This window comes from Lampetra fluviatilis, chromosome 10, assembly GCF_964198595.1.
Source record: "Lampetra fluviatilis chromosome 10, kcLamFluv1.1, whole genome shotgun sequence".
Taxonomy (NCBI): Eukaryota; Metazoa; Chordata; class Hyperoartia; order Petromyzontiformes; family Petromyzontidae; genus Lampetra; species Lampetra fluviatilis.
This window is the reverse complement of record NC_136284.1, coordinates 5,534,477-5,559,759: the sequence shown is the minus strand read 5'-3', so window position 1 is coordinate 5,559,759 and position 25,283 is coordinate 5,534,477. Positions and strand designations below refer to the sequence as shown.

Here is a 25,283-nt window from a genome sequence, read left to right as displayed (position 1 = left end):
ACATAAGACCTATTTTTTTGTTTTGCATTTCCTTTTGCAAATGGTGCCCTGTTGATTCATTACATGCAAGAAATATGTAAAATGACCAGCAGATGATAACACAAACCAATTTCATATCTTTAATTGCTCCACAAGCAAGTATGAACACACTGACAGGTTTGCAAAATCAATTCCATTTGCTAAAAAAGTTAATGTTCTAATTCTCATTTAGCATATGCATCAGACATTGTCTCGCTCTCCCAAGATTATTGCCCCCCTCCCCTCACATTCAGATACAAATGTTATATTCTTCTTGTTGATTTTATCTCGATCGAGCCATTGTGGTCATTATTGACTTACTCTTCATATGGTGTTAATGATTTATTTGAAAATAGTAATAATAGATTAACCTCTCAATCTTTTCTTCACAGGCCCACCATCGAATTCCAACTTCGTAGATGTATTTGGGAATTATGCTTCAAGGGTAAGGCTGTGTATATGTATGTCCTTCCTGATCAAACCATTGTGAAGTGGAGTTAAAAAAATTAAAGATTGAAAATACAGCTAATCAATATTGTACAACTCATTTGAATGTGATGAATTGAAGAGAGAGCATTACAAATGGAACCTTTTGAATTTTAAATCATTCTAGTAAATATCAAATGCATTTAGAAGCATACAACCACTTATTAATATATATGTTTTCTGTATTTTCTCAAGAAATTATATTGATGTACCCGTTGGTCTGATAAATCCTGCAATGTGGTCATGAATTTATATCCCATCAGGGCACCAAGGGTGACATTGGGCCCAAGGGAGAGAAAGGAGAGCCTGGTGGAGGTGGCTTCGGATTGTCACCACCAGGACCCGTGGGACCGCCCGGCCTGCCTGGGAGATCCGGCCCTCCGGTACGGATGTGGCCTGGTGACTTGCAAGTCTCACTCAGTCATCTGCCATCAAAAAACCTAAACCTTTCACGAGACGGTTCTCTATGCAATGCAGAATACACTACCACCGCTCGTAGCTGTTTATGCTGGGGCAAGTGCGTTCATTATCGGTAACTACAGTATAAAGTATTTATGCTATTATTGTCAAGGAATATATTTTAAATAGGGTTTTTACATGTTTACGTCAAATATGTTTTTAGTTCATTTGGCATACAGTGCAGTACTTATTTCACTTGTGATGTGTCTATTTTAGGGTGCCATGTGCCTAACCCCATTATTTAGGTATGGCTGAAGTAGTGAACATCGCGGTTTTGGCTTTTGCGGGACTTTCCAAGAGCGTAACCCCCGCGATATTCAAGAGTCTCCTCTATTACACACTTAGCACGCTTTTACAATTCAAACCAACTCCGCTGTGAACAATAAATACTTCCAATTAACATTCATCTTAGTAGCAGAAACTAAAGTCAGCAACCGTGACCAAATACATCAATATCAGCCGGGTCTGCATTGTGAAAGAACCCAGTGGAAATTGTTTTTGACTCTGTGCTCGTAGCGCAGGGCATTTTATTACATGCGGTTGTGAACAACTCGTGCAGTTGTAAAGTCAGGCTTGCGTGGCTGTAAAGGCAACGTGCAGTCATAGAGCTGCGATGTTGTGCAGTAAGTTAGTGGACAGATGCCCACTTTTCCTCATTGGTTCGTAAAACACCTATTCTGTAAATGCAGCCTTGAGGGCAAAAAAATTGACGTTGCGGTGTTCTGTGGGAATAAGGAATTAAACTGTTAACAGTTTGTTAAAGTTTGTAAATCAGCCACTGGCTTCTGGGTCAGTATCAGCATAATCACAAGTGAGGCAATGTCGAGAGGCAATGCAGGTGTAGCGGTCATATGGGCATAATGCAAATTGTTTATTTTATATTGAATTGTTTCCATCACCTGCCATGGTGGTGAGATATTAACTCCCTCACCTGGTATGCAGGACGTCGTGGGTTCAATCCTGACCCTGATACTTATATATTTGGAGTTTGCATGTTCTCCCCGTGGTCGGGTGGATTTTTCTCCGGGTCCTCGGGTTTTTCGCTCCACATTAAGAATCAACGTGCTTTTAGAGTATTTGGCTGTTGTACATTTCCACGTGATAAGCCACTTCGTTGAGCTATCATTTGAGTGGATCGTGAGGGTTATTTGACTGCGGTACTTCACGTTGGTCAATGCGGATTCGTGAAGACAGGAAGCGTAAGACCTGGAAAACATTGAAGTACAGTACAACAAATGGATATTCCTGCACTGTCCTCAATTGCCCCCATGTAGGCCCGTAAGCCTTATGACCCCTTGTTTGTGCAGTGGTCCCCCATCCAAGCACTATCCAGGATTATACCTGCTTAGCTTTCAAGTTAGGATGAGATCAGGTACATAATAAACTCAAAACTTTTTTATTTTACCAGGTAAAGCCCACTGATCTATATAGCTATTTTTCAGATGCGACTTGGCTACTCAGGTGTTGGGAAGGCCCCCGTCTACCATTGGATTGTCAATAGAGCCATGAATGTACACGAGTCGTAATTCCACCATCTCACAATATCCCTGACTTCAACACCCGGACGCCCGTTGTCCCCCCCCCCCACCTTGTATGGTCAAGTGTTCTCAAGAGTGGCCACGTTTCTGGGTCTCGCCGCTCGACCTAACTATAAGAGTCGTAATTCCACCATCTCACAATATCCCTGACTTCAACACCCGGACGCCCGTTGTCCCCCCCCCCCACCTTGTATGGTCAAGTGTTCTCAAGAGTGGCCACGTTTCTGGGTCTCGCCGCTCGACCTAACTATAAAACGCAGCAGGGGGAGCCAGACCACAAACTCTAATACAATTTTGATAGGGGGCCATTGCAAAGAAATTTAAAAAAAGATATCCTGCCAATGCGGATACAAAGAGTGATGAAAATTCTTGGGGATACTAAAAGCATCCTTGTTTTATTTTTCACTTAGAATTGAAAATGAGGTCAATGCTGAATTTTCATTGTTTTTATATGTTGAGTTCATATGCTGTTCATATACATGTATAATTACAATAAGTGAACAAAAATACTTTGTTGCCATGAAAGTATTATTTAAATTCACATTAAGGTAATAAAAATCCATCATTACTATGGTGTGTTATTCGCGTTTTTGCTATATATATCTCTGCAGCGCGTTTTTTGTTGTTGGGTTGTACCGTGTGTTCAACATCGCTCTCCACATCTGGGAAACTTCCAGCTGCTCATCATGACGTTGTATAACACTACGTCAGTTCACCAATGCTGGGTGATTACCACTCTTTTTTTCTTTTTAGGGACCCAAAGGAGATGCCATTTCTGGCCCAAGAGGGCACCCTGGACCCCCGGGCCCGCCCGGGCCCTCTGGTTTTGGCTTTGAGGGCCGACCAGGCCCGGCTGGGCCCCCTGGGCAGAAAGGACCGCCGGGACCTCCTGGAACAACTTTTGTTGGTCAGTGTCCTTGCTCGCGACGAGACCTGGAAGAGGCTGTATTGGGATTCTAAAATACGAGACCAAACTACTTTGTGAATTGCCAGTCAATAACCGATAAAGTAAACATTCACATTTGACATGCACAAAGGCTGTACATGCACAAAAGGAGCTGTTAAAATTTCGCGTGGATTGTGGCAGAGGATTTTTTTTTCTATATTTCTATGAAAAAAATGTAATGTCCACAAGAGGCATAAGGTTATTTTATTGGGTAAAATGTATATTTGTTGCAGTTGACATTCATTCTGAATCAATTTTAAACCAGTTTACAGCATGAAATTGTCATTTTCAGTCATTGCAATTATTTGTTGTTAACTTGTCGTCATTCCAGAACATCACAGATCAGTTGTCGCAGGGCCTCCTGGACCTCCCGGTCCCCCAGGCATAGCCAGCTCAGCTAAAGGGGTACGTGCACAAACATAACTGCTTACATTCGTCTTCTTTTGTTCTTGACTGGTGTAACAAAAACATATTCGTCTTAGGATAAAGATTTGCTTTTATAGGCGTGCATAAATGCTGCAGAAACTCAAAGCACCTTACACCATGTCTCATCTCAACCCATTCTGATGGCCTGCTGTAGTCTAGCGAAGGGGAGCGCCGCAGAGGGCAGTTGTGCGGCACAAGATTGAGAACAACAGCACCAGCCTAGAAGTGGGCAGCTCGCAAAGTTCCGTCGACTGAACTTGCCTCACTGTGCTCCACAGTGCAGAAACGTTGGGTGGTCCAGTCCGTGTTAATGCGCGCTCGTAACGGTTTGTGATGCTCGTGTGTTTTCTTTCACGTCTGTTTCTTCTGAAGGCAACCGTTGTGCAAAACTTTGAGGCGATGGTGCGATGGTCACGGGCCGCCCCCGAGGGCTCGTTTGTGTACGTCGTGGAGCGTGGCGAGGCGTACGTGCGCGTGCGCGACGGATGCAGGCAGCTCTACGTGAGTGCAGCAGCCGCCCGGCCCGTCATGCAGCAAAATGCACCGCCAAGCTCACTCCCAACTCTCCTTTCTTTCTTATGTTGGTTTTTTTGTCTCGTTGCTTTGGAACAAAACAACAAAATTGGTTTCACAACAAACCTTTGTGATATGATGCATCTTCTTCTTGAGATCTTCTTCACTCATTTCTGTCCCTGGCTCATCTCCACATCCACTCCACAGCCCTCATAATCCTAGCTCATTACTCGGAACCACCTTTCGCTAGGCCTGCCTCTCGGTCTCTGCCTTGATGCTTCAAAGTTCATCACGACTATTCCAATTTGGTTTTCCTTCTATCTTACAATATTGTCCTAGCAATCTTAGTTGAATTTCTTTCAGGTTGTCCGAGATGGGTTACCACCCTTGTCTTCTCCGTAATCTCGCCATTTCTGACCTGATGCAGCTTCATGATCCCTGAGATCCATCTCGTCGTCTTCATTGCTGTAGTAGTTGACCTTCCACCACACCTCCGATTAGCAGGATTGACTACGTATGGTGTGAAAGAAGTTCAACATAACAAAAATTCAACATACATAGCACACAACAAGCACTCCTTTCTGTATTGTCATATGATGCCTGTAGCTCAATTTGAACATCCTTTTTTTATTTTGTTAATGAATGTTCCTGTATTTATTACAGCTTGGAGAAGTGCTGCCCATTCCCAGAGAAGACGAAGTTGTTGTAAGTTACAGTTGATTTATTTTAACGCATTGCTACTGTATTGTTTCCATCGAATACACAACACAATCACTCTCTGAAGCACAGTGCGAAAGACGTTTACCACAGTTAAAAACATGGTCACAACATTTCATAGTCTTTTGCTACAACTCCTGCTGCTGCTGTCACTGCTATCACTTCACAGGCCTCGTCCCATGTGCTCAACATTATAAACCCGCTGCCCAGCTTCCCGGTGGTGGACCGCATCCCGACAAGTGGGCACGCCAGCTACCACCACCACAACAACGGCAACAATAACCTGGGCAGCAACCATCTGTCGCCATCTCACGTGGGGCATAACACGGGAGGGATCGCGTACCCCAGCGGGGACCTGGGCCCACCGTCGCCCGCCGTCGGGTACCCGCAGGCGGGCAACGTCGGCCTGACATCGGCCGGGATCGCCTACCATGAGATCAACGCTGGTCACTCGTCTGCTGGCACCAGCCACCACGGGGTGAGCATCAGCCGGAGTGAGCCCAGACAGTGACTCGCGTGCAGAAGAAGCCCGTGTGGCAGCATCTGTCACTGTGAGATGAGCTGAGCTTGGTGGTGGCATGGTGGAGCAGTGGAGTGATAGTGTGGATGAGTGGTAGTGTGGTGCAGTGGTTGCGTGGTGCAGTGGTGGAGTGGTAACATGGTGGCGTGGTGGAGCGGTGGTGTGCTGGTGTGGTAACATGGTGGCGTGGTGGAGTGGTAGCATGGTGGAGTGGAGGCATGCTGGTGTGGTGGAGTGGTTGTGTGGTGGAGTGACTTTATTGTGGTAGCGCACTCCTGTAATCCAGTGCTTTGGAGGCAGCGTTTCTTGGGTGCCTCAAATTTTTTAAAATCCCAAACTCACGGTGGTCACGAGATGGCAGTACAGCAAATGGTTGATGAACCGATTTGTGCGGACATTGAGTGTCATCCCCTTTGTATGCACGATTTTCCTCCTGAATACTCTTTCACCTGGCTATAAATAAATAAAATATTAAACCATCTCAATGCATAACTCTCACGCAAGATTATTGATAAATACATATAACACAAGGTAAAGGTGCAGCCCTTGAAACTTATTTCTCGTGCCACTGCTGGTGGAAGGGCCTCCACTCGAGGGAGCTCTAGAGAGGCCTGCTAGATTATATCTGATCTACTCTTCCATGCTGAGCAGACATCGTGGAAAAGGTGGAAGTCCCCACACTTTATCCCTCCACATGTGAGACCTGTCGATTGACTAAATGTGGTGCACCAATATTTACATTTGGCTGGATGGTGGCAGCAGTGGGCTTTTAAAGGAACTTGCTCCATTGTTTCACCTGACCGCGCCAGGAGATAGAATCGAACCGGTCGCCTCTGCATTGCAAGTCCAGTGTGCTAACCGTTACACCATGGAAGTGTATATAGATTTAATGTTTTCTTTCGTCGCATGAGGGAGGTACAGTCTCTCTAGAATACTTGCCCATGTATATGAACTCTGCAAAGGGGAGGTGGAACAGTCAGACGACTCTTATATGGAGCAGCTGCCCTGCCTGCCCCCATTCATCATCTCCGTCTCGATGCTGCCTTCCCTGTCACCTTCATCCTTTCAGCAGCGGTGCTGCCCCTCTCTGCACGTGTATGCTAGGAGCACCGCAGGGGGGGTCCCAGGACAATAAAGAGCTTAATTTTTTAGAATATATATTGTTACGTCTCCAGGGGGAAAATGAATTTGTTTTGTTTTATTATTTATTTACCAGTTTATTTATTTTGTGATAAATGGAGATAATATTTACACTGCTTGTTGGTCCCGTTTTTGGACGGAGATTCCCGCAGAGAAAGGAAATGTTCGTGCTCAAAATCACGTTTAGAGAACCGTAAATTTGCCTCTTTCCAGCCCCCTGCATGGAAGGGATTTATTTTTCTGCCAAGAGGTCAGAGGTTGTTTTTTTTATATAGAGTGCGTCACTAATAAAAAAAACTACCATCCAAGTACCGAGCAGAACTAGATTTTCAAGATACCAATATACAATGTTTCCATGTAATGATAAAATATTGCCATTTTCACTTTTGATATTTGTTGATGTAATAATTCCCACAGTATTTTTCATGATTGCTTATGATCACCTATGCCGACAGATATGCCACAAAATAAAACAAAATATTGGATGAGAAATATACATGGTAAATTCTTTAGCTTTTTCTAAAATGACCTTCGGTGTTCCGATTTAAAGCTTCATATTTAGACAAGATCAATCTGCGACTGGATGAAGGCCTCTCCAAGCCTCAACCATCCTAGTTATGAGTCTTAGTAAAGCAAAGCATTAAAGAGGTTCGTCCACTGCGGAGATGGAGTGATGAGATCAGTTCTAGCTCAGGCGCTGGATGGTATGTTGCATCACAGGATCGTGACAGGTGGTGGCGACTTGGGGAGGAGGCCTTCAACAGTGGTTTTACCATGGCTGATGGTGATGATGATGACAATGACAGTCTTCTTATAGCACCTTCTGCTATTGCGTGTCACACCTGCTAAAGTCCACCATTCCCCGCTCGTCCTTTGTCCCGCAGCTGCACCTGATAGCGCTGAACGCCCCGCAGACGGGGGACATGCGTGGCATCCGTGGTGCAGACTTCCAGTGCTTCCAGCAGGCGCGTGCCATCGGCCTGCACGGCACATACCGCGCCTTCCTCTCCTCCAAGGTGCAGGACTTGGCGTCCATCGTGCGCCGGGCTGACCGTGCCTCCATGCCCATAATCAACCTCAAGGTAAGCCCCGGGAAGAGCGTGTTGTCACGCGGCTCTGGGTTGTCCATTATTAGAGGCGGCCTCAGTGTTGCCGACTCTTTGAAGCGGAAAGCTGCCAAATGAAGCACGGAAATTCAGGAAATGTCGCTCGATAGAACGTTCTAAATTCGTAAAAAATGTCACGACAATTTAGCAAGTATTAAATGTAGTAAACTGATACAGTATTCTTAATATCTGCCAGGAATCATGTCACAGCACATTTTGGCAAGTATAACGTGCCACTTTTACAAAATTTTGTTGTTAGGGAAAGCCAAAAAGTCAAATCGATCTACAGACAAAATGTTAAGTTGCAACACTGTAGCTTCACTGTGTTTTGTGTACCCCCTCCGCTCCAGTAACAAAGGCCTTTCCTCAAAACCCCTGCTCAGTGGAAACTCACGGCTGTGCTGTGGCCCTTTGTTGCTTGAAACTCCCACCTGACCGTTTTTACTGCTGGCTTCTCCTTTGCCTACAACCAGCCATGCATTCGTTTTTAACCCTTTAACTTTTCTTTCCATTACACCCTACAATCTCTAATCTTGGCCTTAAATTTGTCTTACAAAAATATAAAGCCCTCGTTTCTTTCCTGCTCACCTGCATCATCTCGTGATGTTCATCCTTTGGTGTACATTGTCTTGAGATGTGGCTGCGTTCGTGTTTTTTATTAAACAAAAAATGTTTTATCCATAGCCACTGCCTTTGATTGAAACAGGTGAGATCCCCAAGGAGGAGGAAGCTTTTTTTTACAGCTGTGCACCTAATCTCATCAAAGCCCGTGACAGGGTGTGGGATTTTAGCAGTTTCCTCACTCTATTGATGTTTATATCCAGGGTGCAAATATGCTGCTTCCGTTGTATATAAGCAAAACTTCGTTCTGTGTCGCTACATATAAATAAACAGATGTTTAGTTAATCAGCCTATTGGCATTCCACACCAATATACAGCAAAATGTGTTTAAGCAATCAAACTTTGGACTCGTTTTGACCTTCCAGTCCAGGTCTCATCAGTAGAGTTGGGCTTCATCTTCTTGGTTCTTTCGGTAAAGTCACGTAGAAGGGAAGTAATAAAATAATAAAAATAAAAATAAAACATAATAAAACAATTCTCACGACGTTTCGGCCACAACGCAAGCAGCCGTCCTCAGGCGAAGAATGAGAACATTATCAAGCTAGGAGCTTATATAGGTGTAGCGAGGAGGAGCGCCTTAACAAAAGAATGTGCATATGAAGAGGAATTTAGCATACCAATGGACAATGCGTAGGGTGTGGGCGGAGGGGTTTCAAAGTCCCATTATGCCCATGCATTATGCAGGATCAACAGCACCACGGGGGGGCGCAAGGAACAGCGTTAATAAAGGACAGGAATGTTAGTGATATGTAGCTGCATTTACCAAACAACCACGTAGAAAACCGAAGTGAAAACTACATAAAAAAAAAACTAAAATATAAACTGATACTTACTATACTCTACAATAAGCTGAGTTACTAACAACAAATAATAAAATTACAATTCTACGTCGTAAGAAGTATATAATATACTTCCATCTAAACTTTATTCTCTTAGCATATACAGTACTATATACTGCCATAGATAAACCCAACATTAAATTATATACTGTATTGCTGTAAACCACCCTATACTTTATACATTTTAATATAACACTATGTATTATTCAACTCACCCTAATGTGTATCGAAATGGTTTATTACGTCCTTCCAATGATTGCTAAGCCTGAATCCATCTTCTCGGTTAAAATTGTCTCTGTGTTTGTATATGTGGATCGCCTCATGAACGAATCTCTCATGATAGCCAGATGGCTTGCAGAGAACCTCCGTCTTGGAGAAGTCAATGTCATGTGAGCCCACTGAGTTGTAACAGTGGTCTGCCACGGCTGAGGTGTTTGTCCTACCGTGTTTTAGATCAGCTTTATGTTCACGAATGCGGTCTGAGACGTGTCGTTTGGTTTCCCCAATGTAACTGCTACCACAGAGGCAACTTAGTTTGTAGACGCCAGGGTACTGTATGTCTGGAATCACATCTTTTACAGATGGTACCAGATCACGGATTTTATGTACTGTGTTGAATCGGACCTGGATCTTGTGTTTAATCAGGATTTTGGAGATCTTTTTTGTGACCCCTGCAATGTAGGGTAAGGTGATGGTCTTGAAAGGCTCCTCAACAGGATCTTTCTTGATGGTTGGAGTGATGGCTTTGCGGATTGTGTAGTCGGAGTAACCATTAGCCTTAAGAGCTTGGCGTACGTGTTTGAGTTCACTGGAAATGTGTTCATGGTCGGAGATGCATTGGGCTCTATGATATAGAGTCTTGATGAGGGAATTCTTCTGGGATGGATGGTGGTGGGAATCCGGTTTTAGATAAGCATCCGTGTGGGTGGCTTTCCTGTAGACAGAGTGGCTCATTGAACCATCAGGTCTCCTTTTGATTCGGACATCCAAAAAGGGTAGCTTGCCATCATTTTCGACTTCCATGGTGAATCTGATGGCTGGGTGTATGGAATTGATGTGGTCGAGAAATTGGTCTAGAGCAGGCCGGCCATGTGGCCAGATGACAAAAGTGTCGTCTACGTACCTCTTCCATAAGGTCGGGCGTAGAGTGGCAGTCTGGATGGCGTCCGTCTCAAATTTTTCCATGAAGATGTTGGCTACAACCGGAGATAGGGGGGAGCCCATTGGGGTGCCCTCAATTTGCTTGTAGAAGGTCCCATTCCAGGTGAAGTATGTATTGGTTAAGCAGTGTCTCACCAGGGGGGGTACCCCAGCATTTAATCCTTGATGAACCAAGTCTTCAATGATTGCGATGGTGTCAGGCACAGGCACCTTGGTGAACAAGGAAACCACATCAAAACTGACAAGCAGGTCCTCTGGGGACAGGGCAATCCCCTTGATTGTCGATACCAGGTCAGTAGAGTTTAGTACTGCAGAGGTGGTTTTTCCAGTGAAAGGCCGTAGGATTTCGGACAAAAAACGAGCCAGTTTGTAAGTGGGGGAGTTGATAGTAGAGACAATGGGACGAAGAGGTGTATCTTCTTTATGTATCTTTGGCAAGCCGTACAATCTTGGTGGCCTGGCTGCAGAAGGTTTCAACGAGAACTGTTTGGTCTGATCAATTAATGCGGTTGAAGCAGAAATGATGTTGTTGGTTTTGGAGACGAGGCTGTTGGTGGGGTCTTTTTTATTTTTGTGTAGCTGCCATCGTTGAGTAGTTCTTGAATTTTGTTGTTGTATTCTATTTTGTCCATGATGACAGTGGCATTGCCTTTGTCGGCTGAGAGGATGACAATGTCATCCCTCTTTTTTAATTGAGCTAATTCAAAACGCTCATCTTTGCTGATGTTGCTAGCTGGCATCTTAGCGTTTTTGAGGGTTACAGAGATTTCAGATCTTGCTACGTCTGCAGCGATGTGACTCAAGCCCTTGAGAGCTACATCTACTCGAGCAATTATATCATTAACTGGTATGTGTCTAGGTGTGACTGCAAAGTTTAGTCCTTTAGCTAAGACGGATTTCAAACCTTCAGAAATAGGACTGTTACTGCGATTAATTACGACTTTGTTAACATCTAGCTTTTCAATGTGTGGGTCCGGTTTCTTGTTTGAGAGGCGGTTGAATTTGGAAATCAAGTTGTCCTTACATTTAGTCGACATAGCGGCAGCTGAAGAGGCAGTCATTTTTTCCACGTGTTCCCAATCCGATGTGGACATTGTTGCACTCAAAGATAAGTGTGATTTGTAGAGTGTCTTGTCTAACTGATCTAGTTTGGTGCGCGTAAGTCTGATTTTCTCTGAGATAAGAGCTAAGCTAGTTCTAGACAGAATTCGTTTCGCATTAGAAGAAGTTACAGCAGCAGATGTTAGTGTAAATGCGTTTGGTATTACCTTAGAGTCGCGGCATCTCTTCAGAAAGGTGAGAGACTCGATTAGCATGCATCTCCGACCATGAACACATTTCCAGTGAACTCAAACACGTACGCCAAGCTCTTAAGGCTAATGGTTACTCCGACTACACAATCCGCAAAGCCATCACTCCAACCATCAAGAAAGATCCTGTTGAGGAGCCTTTCAAGACCATCACCTTACCCTACATTGCAGGGGTCACAAAAAAGATCTCCAAAATCCTGATTAAACACAAGATCCAGGTCCGATTCAACACAGTACATAAAATCCGTGATCTGGTACCATCTGTAAAAGATGTGATTCCAGACATACAGTACCCTGGCGTCTACAAACTAAGTTGCCTCTGTGGTAGCAGTTACATTGGGGAAACCAAACGACACGTCTCAGACCGCATTCGTGAACATAAAGCTGATCTAAAACACGGTAGGACAAACACCTCAGCCGTGGCAGACCACTGTTACAACTCAGTGGGCTCACATGACATTGACTTCTCCAAGACGGAGGTTCTCTGCAAGCCATCTGGCTATCATGAGAGATTCGTTCATGAGGCGATCCACATATACAAACACAGAGACAATTTTAACCGAGAAGATGGATTCAGGCTTAGCAATCATTGGAAGGACGTAATAAACCATTTCGATACACATTAGGGTGAGTTGAATAATACATAGTGTTATATTAAAATGTATAAAGTATAGGGTGGTTTACAGCAATACAGTATATAATTTAATGTTGGGTTTATCTATGGCAGTATATAGTACTGTATATGCTAAGAGAATAAAGTTTAGATGGAAGTATATTATATACTTCTTACGACGTAGAATTGTAATTTTATTATTTGTTGTTAGTAACTCAGCTTATTGTAGAGTATAGTAAGTATCAGTTTATATTTTAGTTTTTTTTTATGTAGTTTTCACTTCGGTTTTCTACGTGGTTGTTTGGTAAATGCAGCTACATATCACTAACATTCCTGTCCTTTATTAACGCTGTTCCTTGCGCCCCCCCCCGTGGTGCTGTTGATCCTGCATAATGCATGGGCATAATGGGACTTTGAAACCCCTCCGCCCACACCCTACGCATTGTCCATTGGTATGCTAAATTCCTCTTCATATGCACATTCTTTTGTTAAGGCGCTCCTCCTCGCTACACCTATATAAGCTCCTAGCTTGATAATGTTCTCATTCTTCGCCTGAGGACGGCTGCTTGCGTTGTGGCCGAAACGTCGTGAGAATTGTTTTATTATGTTTTATTTTTATTATTTTATTACTTCCCTTCTACGTGACTTTACCGAAAGAACCAAGAAGATGAATCCCTGCAGTCACGAAAGCTTTAAATCGAGAGTTGGGCTTGTTAAACAAATGTTGCTTAGGTAGATGGGATTGGTACGAGCATTCCATCTCTGTTCATTGCAAAAAGCAATATTCTACACGATTCCATTCCATTGTGAGAAACCCACAAATCAGCCTTTGTTACTAGAAGTAAAATCAGCCAAGGTAATGATGGGAGTGCTGCAGTAACCCAAGCTTTAACCGTTCACTCTCCTGTGTGACGTTCTGCAAAGAGCTGGAACATGTTCCGTGTGTCGCGTGTGAACTCGCATAATCAGCCTGGCGCCGATGAGAGACCGCTGGCTCATTGGTGAAATCCTCCGTGGTGCCACACGCATTCAGAGCCTGTGCGGAGATGCTGAGACGATCAATCTTTCTCAACGACAGCACCGCGAGCGCCACCTTAGAAAGAGAACAGCTCGACGCTTATCCCGTAAATCGTTGGCACTTGCATAATGGATTGCCGCTTTGCAGTGTAGTAGTAGTGTGCGTGTGTGTTTATATGTTGGTTTCTTTACTTTTCAGGGAGAGGTGCTCTTCAGGAATTGGGAGGAGATTTTCTCAGGGTCCGGTGGACAAATGAACTCCAATGCTGCCATCTATTCCTTCGACGGCCGCAACATCCTGACGGACCAGGCCTGGTAAGAATTGCACCTCCTTGCATAGCGCTGTTATAGTGGAGTAAAAGAAAAATGCATGTGCCTGAATATTAACGCGCAATAGTTTGCATGGTTACGTACATTCTTTATCTTTGTGATCATTATCAGTATTTTATATTTTAAAAGCACTTTATATGTCATTATGTATCAAACAGCTTTAAAAACGGTTTAACATGTGAAGCAAAAGCCCAATGAGCTATGTACACAACAACCAATTACTGCACGAAGAAATATACGAATAAATATCTGGTTTTATAAAAACAATATAATGAAAAAAATGTATTGTGCAAATAGATTGGTGAAAAATATCACAGTTACATCATCATAGATACTCAGTAATGAGTAGAATGACAAAGAGAGAGATCCTACACAGAAATACAATAAAACAATATAAACAATTAGTTTACTATAAGTACAATAATCAGATGGACCGATGCAATTATCTGGTGTGCAGATGTTAGGTGGATTACTACATCGCAGAATCATTAGAGATGGCAGTCGCTTGGGGAGGCATTATTTCAGCACTGGTTTGACCCAGGCTGATGATGATAATAATGATGGAGTCCAACCCGTAAACGTTTACAAATTGTGAATAACATTGACGGCAATAATGATATTAATTTCAGGCCCCAGAAGGTGGTGTGGCACGGCTCGGATGAACGAGGGCGCCGCCTAGTCACACAGTACTGCGAGATGTGGCGTGTGGGCGAGATGGCCGTCACGGGCCAGGCCTCGCCGCTCTCCTCGCACCGCCTGCTGCAGCAGCAGCCGCATGGTTGCGCCTCCAGCTTCGCCGTGCTCTGCATGGAGAACAGCGTCGCTCACGAGCACGTCCGCCGGCGCTGAGCGCTCATCCTCCTCGTCATGATGCCCTCCCTCCCCTCCTGCTCCTCCTTTTCATCACAATCTTCCTCCTCTCCGTCCTCCTCATCCTCTTCATCCAACCACTTCTCCTCCTGCAACTATCCCCCCTCTTCTCTCACTTCTTGCCACCTCCTACTCCAACTCTTCCACATCATCACCATCCTCCTCTTCCTCACCTCACTCGCACACGAGTCCATGTGGCAGAACAACTATGGTATGTGTTTGTGTATGTGTACATTTGTTATTTCAAACGTACGTGCGTACAACTATATATATCTGTCACTGACGGTACGAGGTATGTTGTTTGAAAAAGTTAAGTACCCATTGCACATTTAATGAAACGATCGCTCACTGTCATCTGTGTCTGCTGTTTGATTTTGATATATCTCGCAGTGTGGACTGCAAGGTGGGTTATTTGGCTTGTGTGGCCCCTCTTGGGCCATGATGCATTGGGGACCATGTGGATCCCCGGCCAGTTGCCGAAGGGGATATATGATGCCTAATATGGGAAACGAGGTGAATATTGCCATTTTGAGGATGATGAGAGGTAGCGTGAAGGGTAGAGTGAGAGGTAGAGTGAGATGCTTACTTACCCATGACTCTGCTCCAGGTGCCACTGCCATCACTGTTGACCTCTGGTCCGTTGGCCCTCGGTATCATTACACTGTAATTTATAATGGATCAGCCTTGGTCATGCCTTCTACATGACAAATTGTCTTTCTCATTGTCTGTGAATTCACGTCTCAACAAAATGTGTTAAAAATTTGTTTATGATAAACTACGAGCAGATACAATAAAAAATAGCAAAGTAACTTTATCTGACCGTTTTAGAAACTTCCAGAGTGCTTAACATTTTTTTTTATAAGATGCTGAAGAGCACAACAAACTGAGGCATCCTCTTAAGATCTTAATTTTTACGGTAAATGTTTGCCTTCATACCACTCAAAATTGGATTTAAATGTAACCCAAGCATTTGTTTCTATGCACCCTATGAAATGATGCGTGTTTTTAAGTTTGATTCTTTCGTGTAAAACTCACAAAATAACAAAGATGTAAATAGTTATGCTTTTTTATGCAATTTTTTTAAAAAATTTGACATCCTAAGAAAGATAAATCATTGTAAATGACTTTTTTTTTAAAAATTCACCCTGAATTAATAGATTCAAAATCACAATGAAAAAAATTCAAGCAATTTTTATATTGGCAAAAAAGTGCTAAAATAACGTAGAGTTTTTTTTATGCTGTTGAGCTGGTTTGAAATCGGTTTAAAAATATTTGTATTTGATATCAGTCCACTTGCTTTTACCAGTTATACTGCATTTTATTTACCGTTGTAGCTGTCGGATTTAACTGTATTTTTAACTCTGAGATTTGTTTGCAAATATTTCCAAAAGTATTTCACCAATAACGACCCTTTAGTGTTGTATTAATACCTGTCCGGCATACAGTCTCCTTGTCATACTGAATGTGTGCACTTCTTTGTGGGTCTTGTATCGTGTATATTAAATGTGTGCATTGATTTTTTTTTACATAATTTCCCACTCCCTTTTTGCAATGTTTATTCTTCAAAATGTATCCAATATTTATAATCTGGGCTCTGTAGAATGGGTTTTACGATGGATATTTCCATTGCGCAAAAATTTACCAAAAAGTTGTTTTTTTCTTCCACAAGTATTTCTTATATGGTGCTGTATTAACTACTAGCAAGGCTTGAATGATTGTCAAGTTGACGAATTCATTGTGTGATCATATTCCTCTTTAAATGACCGTGAATATGATTAAGTTTTAAACCACGTTTTTTTACATTCTCATGTCATGTATAAGTTTCAAAGATACTAAAAACAGTATATTTTTGCAACGCATTGCAGTTTTTAACGTGCCAATCGACTTCCTAGTTGTGTGAAGAAATTGAGGACGCACGTGTAATTGTGCAGTTCTGGATTGCATTGGGAGCATTTTCGAGAGTAATTCAAGCACACGTTAAGAGCCAAGTTAATGTTGACCACCTAACAGAACTCGCACTGCACTTCTCACCTGTTACTTAATGCCACGACACATCATGCATTTTGGTCCCATGGTAACATTGAAAGCAACAGTCGACAGCCAGAGTGTAGCCTGTGTTGCATGTGCACACTGACACTTAATAAAGTGTTGGGGCTCTGACCTGCTCCTTGCCTTTGACTCAATTGAGGTGGATTGAGAGTTGCTGTGGTTACACTTTTCCATTCACGTTCACAGCTCATGAGCCTGGAATAAGTTATTGTTACCGAGGGGTAAGTTCGTCACTTGGCAGGTCGCGGGTAGTAGGAGTAAAGTGTGGTTACTCCCATAGCTTAGAAGATGTCTCACCAGCATAAAATAAGAGGCCAAAATGACCCTCTGTGAAGGGGGTTCTCGCTCTCTCCTGGAGGCTCTTCTTCCTGCAGTGGCGTTGAGCAAAAAAATCGGAGATGGCTGCAGCTTTACCCGACCCAGCAAATGAGTTACTCGCATACACATTTTCTACTTCTATTTATTGTACAAAGGTTTCCGTGACATTGGGGAAAAAAAAGATCTACAGATCATAGCACGTTACATTTTTAAACACAGCAAATGAAAAGTCCTAGTCTAGGATCAGCTTTGGTTTCTACTCATCAAACCCGGCAAGCGGATGTACCGTGAGTACACTCCTGGCGTCAACGTCACTCTCCAAGTGGCCGAGCTCACGAGAGCGTCCCGTTCTCTTTGTCCCATAAGCCTCCCGCGTGACGCGCAGCACGTGTCACTCGAGCACGGTGAGACGCAGCACGTGTCACTCGAGCACGGTGAGACGCAGCACGTGTCACGTGTCACTAGAGCACCGTGAGACGCAGCACGTGTCACGTGTCACTCGAGCACCGTGAGACGCAGCACGTGTCACTCGAGCACAGTGAGACGCAGCACGTGTCACTCGAGCACAGTGAGACGCAGCACGTGTCACGTGTCACTCGAGCACGTTGAGACGCAGCACGTGTCACTCGAGCATGGTGAGACGCAGCACGTGTCACGTGTCACTCGAGCACGGTGAGACGCAGCACGTGTCACGTGTCACTCGAGCACGGTGAGACGCAGCACGTGTCACTCGAGCACGGTGAGACGCAGCACGTGTCACTCGAGCACGGCGAGACGCAGCACGTGTCACGTGTCACTAGAGCACAGTGAGACGCAGCACGTGTCACTCGAGCATGGTGAGACGCAGCACGTGTCACTCGAGACGCAGCACGTGTCACGTGTCACTCGAGCACCGTGAGACGCAGCACGTGCCACTCGAGACGCAGCATGTGTCACTCGAGCACCGTGAGACGCAGCACGTGTCACGTGTCACTTGAGCACCGTGAGACGCAGCACGTGTCACGTGTCACTCGAGCACCGCGTTCTTCCGCCGCGCGATTCTTACAAAGCACGTCCACGACGAGCTCCCGCAACACGTGCCGTGACGTCACTGAGGAGCGATCACGCAGCGGCCGACCCCGAGGAGCGGGATCGTCAGGCCACACGATTGTGCTGCTAGCCCCGCGTCAGGCCTCCTTCTATTTGCGCTGTGCACGTTTGTTTTTGCCCGAACGTTTAGAAATACCGAAAGGTGAATAACACATAAATAACTGGATTAAAAAAAAACATATACAAAAGACATTTAAAAAAATGCTTACATCTTTTTTTCAAGAAATCTTTTCATTACATTTTTGACAGTATTTTTTGAGGCTGTGTTGAGTATAGAATTTGTTGCGTTCTATATTGCTTAACTTTTTTTTCATCTTGGCACTTTGACCAATGTTCAGACATCAGATGCTTGAGGATCTGCGCTGGCTCCTTGAATTACAAGCCATTGCTGTAACTCCCCTCTAAACTGCAAAACGTTATTATTCGTATTCTCATTTATGGGTTTCGTTATAGTTACAGGTGTGAAAGCAAATGTCAATATTTGGTAGAGCATTGAGGATTTTACAAATCAGAATGCAGGGTTTGAGGTAAATTAGAGCGATTGACTTCCTTGGCATTAAAGTTTAACCCATAAATCGTCAATCCTTCAAAATTGATTTAAAATGATATGAAAAAAGCTTACTTAACCAAATAGAATGTAAATAACATCAAACGGTTGATAGAAAGGAGGTGCTTTGGTCCAGCTGGAGGAATTGCTGCAAAGGCATTACAGGATATATAACAGCAGAAATATACTTTTTGGTTAAAGCTTTAGCATATATAATATACACATCCACTGTGGTAGTCTCATGCACGAGTCCTCTATTTTTGTCACTGTTAACCTAAGCTCGTATGGTTTGGGTATGATGGTGTATGTAGAACCATACAGAGTGATTGGTACACCAGCAACGTTCAAACTACTTAGGGAGAACCTCTCATGACTGGGACATATTCTTTGGTGGGTGGGAAAATGTTATTATCAGGAGGAAATGTGGCTGCAAATGGTATGAAGATTCTTATTATTTAAATAGTTGTCTGAGATGTATGGGGATTTTGGCCAGGAAAAAAATGCATGATGACCTCGCTGTTAAAAAGTACCACTGCTATGTGCCACCTTATATGGCGTCTTTGTGTTGCTAATCAGAAAACACATCGTTTGCTCATGTATGCTGCATCAAAGCCTTACAACACCAGTAAAAATTATAACTGCGTGCTGTTCAGTATTTCCATTTCTAAATGTTCTAATAGTACTTGTATACAAACATTGTACATCGTGAGAAAATAATGACGTAAGCAGTCCTGAGAATCTAGGTTGCTAATTTAATGCCCTTACCATTGACTGTGCACATCTATGGTGGTGGGCGGGTGGATGTGGACTGGTGTGTAATTTAATTTGTATTCATATCTAATTTGAATTTTACTGACAACTACAAGGCTGATATGGCGAATACAATGATGCAGTATTGTATTATCTCATATGATGAAAGATACTGTTTCAAAAACATTTAATTGGTTCAATATAAACCAAAAACTCAGAAACAATTTTTTTACTACTCTTGCTGCTTGGTATATGGATTTAGTTGAATATTTTGACCGTAGGTGGATAAAAGTGTTTCTTTCGGAAAGGTATACACGGTAATCGCAGGAGCAAACTGCGGCCTTGCAAAGTCATAAATCTTGGGATCATTTTATACGTAAAGTGGACATGACAGCCACCTTTTTGTCATTTTGAAGGATGACAACACAGCATGAGGGTACAAACTGCCAATAACCAATGAACCTCAGACTTTCCGACAGTGGATCGTGTTGCCTTCCTAAAGCTGACCAATTTCTGTTTAAAATAAAGCGTTTTTACGATTTTTACACTTTGCAACCTTTCCCTTTGGCTTTACATCTTGTGCAAGGCAGTTTCTGATTAATGCATTCAGACTGACTCAACTGCTGGTGGCAATTCTGAGATAAGAGGTCAACGCATTAAACGTGAGAGGCCCTAATGGTTTCTTCTAAGATCACGCCCATCTGTGACAAAGGGAGATGGAGCTCAGCAGTTATCTTCAACTGCAATGCCTGCATGGTGTGATGGGGCTCTGTGATGCTGCGGGACATGCAGTGAACTGCTCAGTGGCGTAACTCGATGTCTCCGGAACTAAGATGATCCCTTCAAGAAAATGAACACGTGGCAGTCCCTGTCCACAGCCGTGAGCGATGCAACAACAATGCTGCAAACGTATTATGAAATTGATTTAAATGGATTAAATATCTACTTTTTTTCGATGATTGAGAGCGTACAATGAATGTGCTGGGAAATGATGTGTTTCTCATGATCTTCAACTGCTTTCACTGTCAGGGTCACAAGTTAGTCTGCTTTCTACAAGACACCCACTGCAGGCTGTGTAGGTCTCTTATGGGCAACACTCTGGGCCAATCAGCCCAGGAAGTGCATTTGTGACATACTTTGGGTTATTTCTGTTTTACAAACACTCTTTAAAAATCCATCTAATAGCTACCACGTAACCAGATGTGTCCATTCTCATTATAATTTTTTTGGAGTAAAGTGTGGCTATGGAGCACCACTTTGCTATTAGTGTGCCTTGTACGAACGGATTTGGTTTTGCTAAGGTATCTTTGGCTGAGTCATCAGAATAAAGTAATTCCATATTAAAGCTTTAACATCACGCAGCGGATATTCACTACAAGTCACATTTACATATATGCAAAGTGTTAACACATCCAACCAGGTATACTGTATATAAAGCCTTTTTCACTTGTTTTCCCTCTAGTTTTTTTTGTTATTATCACCTATACACATCCCATCAGATTAAAATCTGACCACACTTGTAATAATGTAAAGGCCAGACCTTAAGAAACCACTCTTTGGGACAAAAATTGAAATACGCATAAAAGACCAAAAGTCAAACATTTCCCATAAAATCAAATTTTCTGCAGTTGAAGCTCTGCATAGAAAATAGAAAGAGATTGGCAATATCATTGATGGTCGATAAAGCTTTGTGATGGCATTTTTGTGTGCATGTGTATACATATACTCTCAAACCAGACTGTTCCCATCACTTTGCCATACTTCCAATATATGTCAAGAAAAAAACACAAGCTGTTCATAATTTGCACAAAAGTTAAAGTAGAAGACTTTAAGCGGAAAGACATAGGTTGGCAATAAAACGTTAACCTTCTGAAAATGTGCAGAAATGTGCAATAATAGTATGACTCAAACAAAGCTCAGTTATCTATGTAACGCTACGAAGGTGTACCTTACCATCAAAATTAAACAGAACCAAAAACACAAGCATAGGGAATATTTTCCCCCAATAGTGGAAATCACTGTAAATCAAAACATTTTTTTCTTATCTTCAGGTTAAAAAGTGATCTTTAATTCTTCAAAAACAAGAGTCCATTCCAGTTATCCAGGTGGCCTGGTCTCCCTGCGCATAATCCACACCGAGCTAGTCAAAGCCGTGAGATGATTCTTCCTCTGCTGGGATTTTGGTGAGGCCTTGCGACAATGCCGCATGTTCAAAAGTGCCAGGGCCCGGTTCGGTCACCACCACCTTTGGCAGCCCGGTTGCCGGTTGTGGCACGACCAGAGATTGCGACGTTGTTGGCAGCGCAGGTGGTGGTGGTGGCGGCAGCGGCGGTGGCGGTGTGGCAGGGTCGTGCTGCTTGAGACGTTTGATGGTGTTTTTGAGTGCTTGCCGCTTATTGCAGAACCAGACGCGCACAACCTCGCGGTCATAGCACAGTCTCTCGGCAATGGCCGTCATCTCCTGGCCCGAGGGGTGTGTGTTTCGCTCGAAGTGCGCATTGAGCAACTCCAGCGCCTGGGGCGTGAAAGAGGTGCGACGCTTGCGCTTCTTGGAGGGCTCGCCGCCCACGAAGTCGCTCAAGCTCTGGAGGCCGGCCTGCTTGCGGGCCTCAGCCTCCTCCATCCAGCGCTCCAACACAGGCTTGATCTTCTGCGCGCTCTTGGGTGTGATGTCCAGCTTCTCGAACCTGGCAGGACATAAAAGCCCAGGGTTCAGTTTTCCTGAGGCCCCGTGGGAGTCGAGAGAGCTGCTGCTATTAGCGCTCGCGTTAATTGCGTCTCCAGCTCTTGCTGCTCCGAAGGCCGGCAGGAACAAGTCGGCTCGCATGAGGAGGGCGTTCCTGCCAGAAGTTGGAGAAAAAAGTCTCACTTTGTGGCCGACTGCCTTAACAGTTTGCTTTACAAATTTTCTGCTGCTTTGTGTTTGGTGAGGGTAAATGTATGGTTTACATAAAAAAAAAACATATATTTTTAAAATAACTGCAGTTGAATACTGACATTTGAATATTTGCAGTAATTAGTGGTAATTATATATTTCCAAAGGCTTGCGTTTGAATTATAGTGATTAGTGTAAAAAGTATGGATGTAAAAAAAACATGTTTGATCTATTTGGGCGAATACATAAATACTCATCACTTATCATTTGCATGACGTTTAAAGTGAAGGTCAAAGAATGAGGAATTAATGTATAATTAACTACTTACAACGGTATTTATCCAGGAAAGTCGCACTGAGTCTCAAACAATTTTTGAAGAGTATTATAACTTGTGCTTTTTGATCAATTTATTTTAAATAAGGATTTTGCATGTGGTAGAAAACTGGAGAACCAGGAGAATATCTACTCATAATTTAAGGTGTGGTTGGCTTCATGAAGCCATATTCTGTACCGCCATCATCTGGCCAAATTGTGCTCAGTGTGTTTTGAAGTTTGAGGATTCTGCGTGGTCCGGAAACCAGTCTACACAACAAAGGCTCATTCCTAGCAGCAGCCTCAGCTGCACCAACCCTACAATAATAATACAAAACTCCGATCCAGGGGCCTATCTTGGCTCCTCCCCCCTCAACCAGTATATATTCAAGGTCGGGTCTCTTAGAATTTCTCTTCACTTGATACAGCAATCGTGCTGTGACGGTTCCACCTGAAGACGGAAGCTTGTGTTGCCTCCGAAACGTCGTGATTTTTTTCATTTTACTTTCATTAATTTTAATTTTATTTTTTACCTATGTGACTTTACCGAAAAAACCTAAGAGTATGATCCGGAAACCTTTGTCTCCAAAGCACTGGATCGCAGGCGTGCGCCACCACGCTGCCAGTCATCAAATCTTACCATAACTGGGATGCTAAAACTCTGGACAGCATTGGCGCAAGTGTCTCCACGTCCATTTACAATTCTAAAAAGGTGTGCCGCGCGGTGGTCGTGCTTACCTGCATATTGCCGACTGGCTGTAGGCAGGGCCCTCGGCGGCACTGAGTGCCTGTCCAACCTGAGTCTGCGTCAGGCCCAGCGAGAGGCGACGGATCTTGAATGCTCGGGCGAACTCGCGCATCTCCTCCAGGTTCACACCATCCACCTCTCCGCACGGGCCCTGTGGGTCTGCGAGAATGGGCACACAATCACATTGATCACCAGGGCTTAATTGCAGCCGGGTTTGTCCAGGGCTGACAATATATCCATACTCGACACCCCACATCCAGTATACCACCATCCATTCAACGACCATACTACAGATCTAAACACTTCTCTTTCTGCTTCTGTCCACGCATTGCTTGACTTTTCAATAAGTGTATTAACTCTTATCAACTATACCTTCAATAGTGCTATTTGTTGTAGGCAGCAGGGCATTTTGGACCTGTGGGCCTATGCTTAGGAACTGTACTAGGAAAAAAACCTCTGATTATGTCTATAATAATAGTGCCTTCTCCAGCCTACCTGCAACATGGAATCATTATCACTTAATATTGGCATAAATTTTCAATAAGGAAAACGTGTAACAATGAATGCATTAATTATGTTATTACCAGCAACCTCGGTGAGAAATTAAGCCCTGCTGATGACACACTTTAATGCAGAATGTAACAATTGTTGAAACCACGGGAGGCAGATAAACCCGAAAGGTTGTGAGTCTTCTTGCAACATGACCAGGCAGTTTGTTGAAATGTTTAAACAACAGGGTGGCCAAATCCGACTTTAGCGAATGCTATCAATCGTGTACTGGTGTCGGCTCACATTAGATTCCAAAAACACAGGATGAGATGTTACTATCCTTTGTGCAAGCACTTCCAAGAGTTCATGAACAGTGAGCCTGGTGAAATTTGGGGAGCGCATCGTCAGTAGTGAACCTTTGGTTCCTAGGGTGTTCGGCCTTTCATACTATACACCCTCCCCAAAGGCGGCCAGCGACAGGGTGATCAATCCTACGCTTGCGTCCCATTCCCAATTAGTCATAGGAGTTGCCTTGTTGTTGATAGCCAACATGTGGATAGCAACAGCGAGCGAGCGACCAGCGCTCACCACTTTGAATCCTCCTGACTCCACTTCCCCGCCGCTTTGCGTGTGGCCATGGGAGGCTTTGGGGCGAAAGACTCACTGTTCACCAGCTGCCCCACGCTCGGAGAAGAGGGAGACAGCGACTGTGGGGCGGACGAGCCGGGGCTCTGACCCAGCCCGCCCTGCCCATGCGCCAGAGACCCGGGCCCAGGTGGAACTACGTGGAGAAGGCCAGGCGGGGTGGAGCCTTGTCCCCCTTGTTGTCCGTGCACCTGGATGCAGCAGCACAGATCGTAAGAGCGATACACAACGCAACAAAAGGCCGTGATGCAAAGTGTATTGATTTAAAAAAAATAATCACAATTATATTTTCTCTTGGCATTAAGCTGTAAGAATTAAATTTACGTTCACAACCCTACAGTTAGAAGTATGTCACCCGTGTCATATGATGGCTCTACAAAGTAGTGACACAGAACTCCTTCTGAAGTCACTCAAATAGACTTCTTTAGTCATAGCAGGGGCACAGCTTTTAATGCCCTGCACAGATTGACAGGCTGTCAGAGCTGAAATAAGCTATATAAAATAAAACAACAATTTTGATATGATGGAGTTTTTTTTTGTACAATCATTTTGGCTGAGAACATGAACTCCACAATGTGTAAGCACCCAGTTATGCATTGGTAGCTGCCTGGATTCCAATCCAGGTTTTCTGCAACGTCGGCTCAATGTTCTAACCACCAAGCCACCTCCACGATGGAGTTATCTCTCAATTACCTGTGGATGGAGGGTTAACTGTGGTATCGAGAAAAAAAACGTCTTAGTCCACAATTAATTAAGTCTTAGTCGCTCCTTACTCATCGAGTGCCAGTGATTCAATGACCACAAACATGTCGGCAGGTACACCAATGACTT

At 43.8% G+C, this 25,283-nt stretch overlaps 2 protein-coding genes across 7 annotated transcripts in view; one reads left to right on the top strand and one right to left on the bottom strand.

Annotated features, from left to right (window-relative positions):
- The window catches only part of LOC144934473 (uncharacterized), a 96,909-nt gene extending 80,127 nt beyond the window's left edge, over positions 1-16,782 (top strand). For both annotated transcript variants that reach the window (XM_078860272.1, XM_078860271.1), the window contains 10 exons: positions 411-463; positions 768-887; positions 3,255-3,408; positions 3,779-3,852; positions 4,246-4,374; positions 5,050-5,091; positions 5,273-5,581; positions 7,648-7,845; positions 13,630-13,745; positions 14,390-16,782. In XM_078860272.1, coding sequence (XP_078716398.1) covers positions 411-463; positions 768-887; positions 3,255-3,408; positions 3,779-3,852; positions 4,246-4,374; positions 5,050-5,091; positions 5,273-5,581; positions 7,648-7,845; positions 13,630-13,745; positions 14,390-14,609 — 1,415 coding nt within the window. In that variant the 3' untranslated portion in view covers positions 14,610-16,782. The remainder of the gene's footprint in view (positions 1-410; positions 464-767; positions 888-3,254; positions 3,409-3,778; positions 3,853-4,245; positions 4,375-5,049; positions 5,092-5,272; positions 5,582-7,647; positions 7,846-13,629; positions 13,746-14,389) is intronic.
- Positions 16,783-17,121: 339 nt separating this feature from the next.
- POU6F2 (POU class 6 homeobox 2) overlaps positions 17,122-25,283 on the bottom strand; it is a 57,970-nt gene continuing 49,808 nt past the window's right edge. For 4 of the 5 annotated variants that reach the window (XM_078860265.1, XM_078860266.1, XM_078860267.1 and 1 more), the window contains 3 exons: positions 24,472-24,643; positions 23,309-23,477; positions 17,122-22,223 (listed from right to left, as the gene is read on the bottom strand). In XM_078860265.1, the coding sequence (XP_078716391.1) occupies positions 21,524-22,223; positions 23,309-23,477; positions 24,472-24,643 (1,041 nt within the window). In that variant the 3' untranslated portion in view covers positions 17,122-21,523. The remainder of the gene's footprint in view (positions 22,224-23,308; positions 23,478-24,471; positions 24,644-25,283) is intronic. The other variant, XM_078860269.1, reaches the window with a different exon arrangement.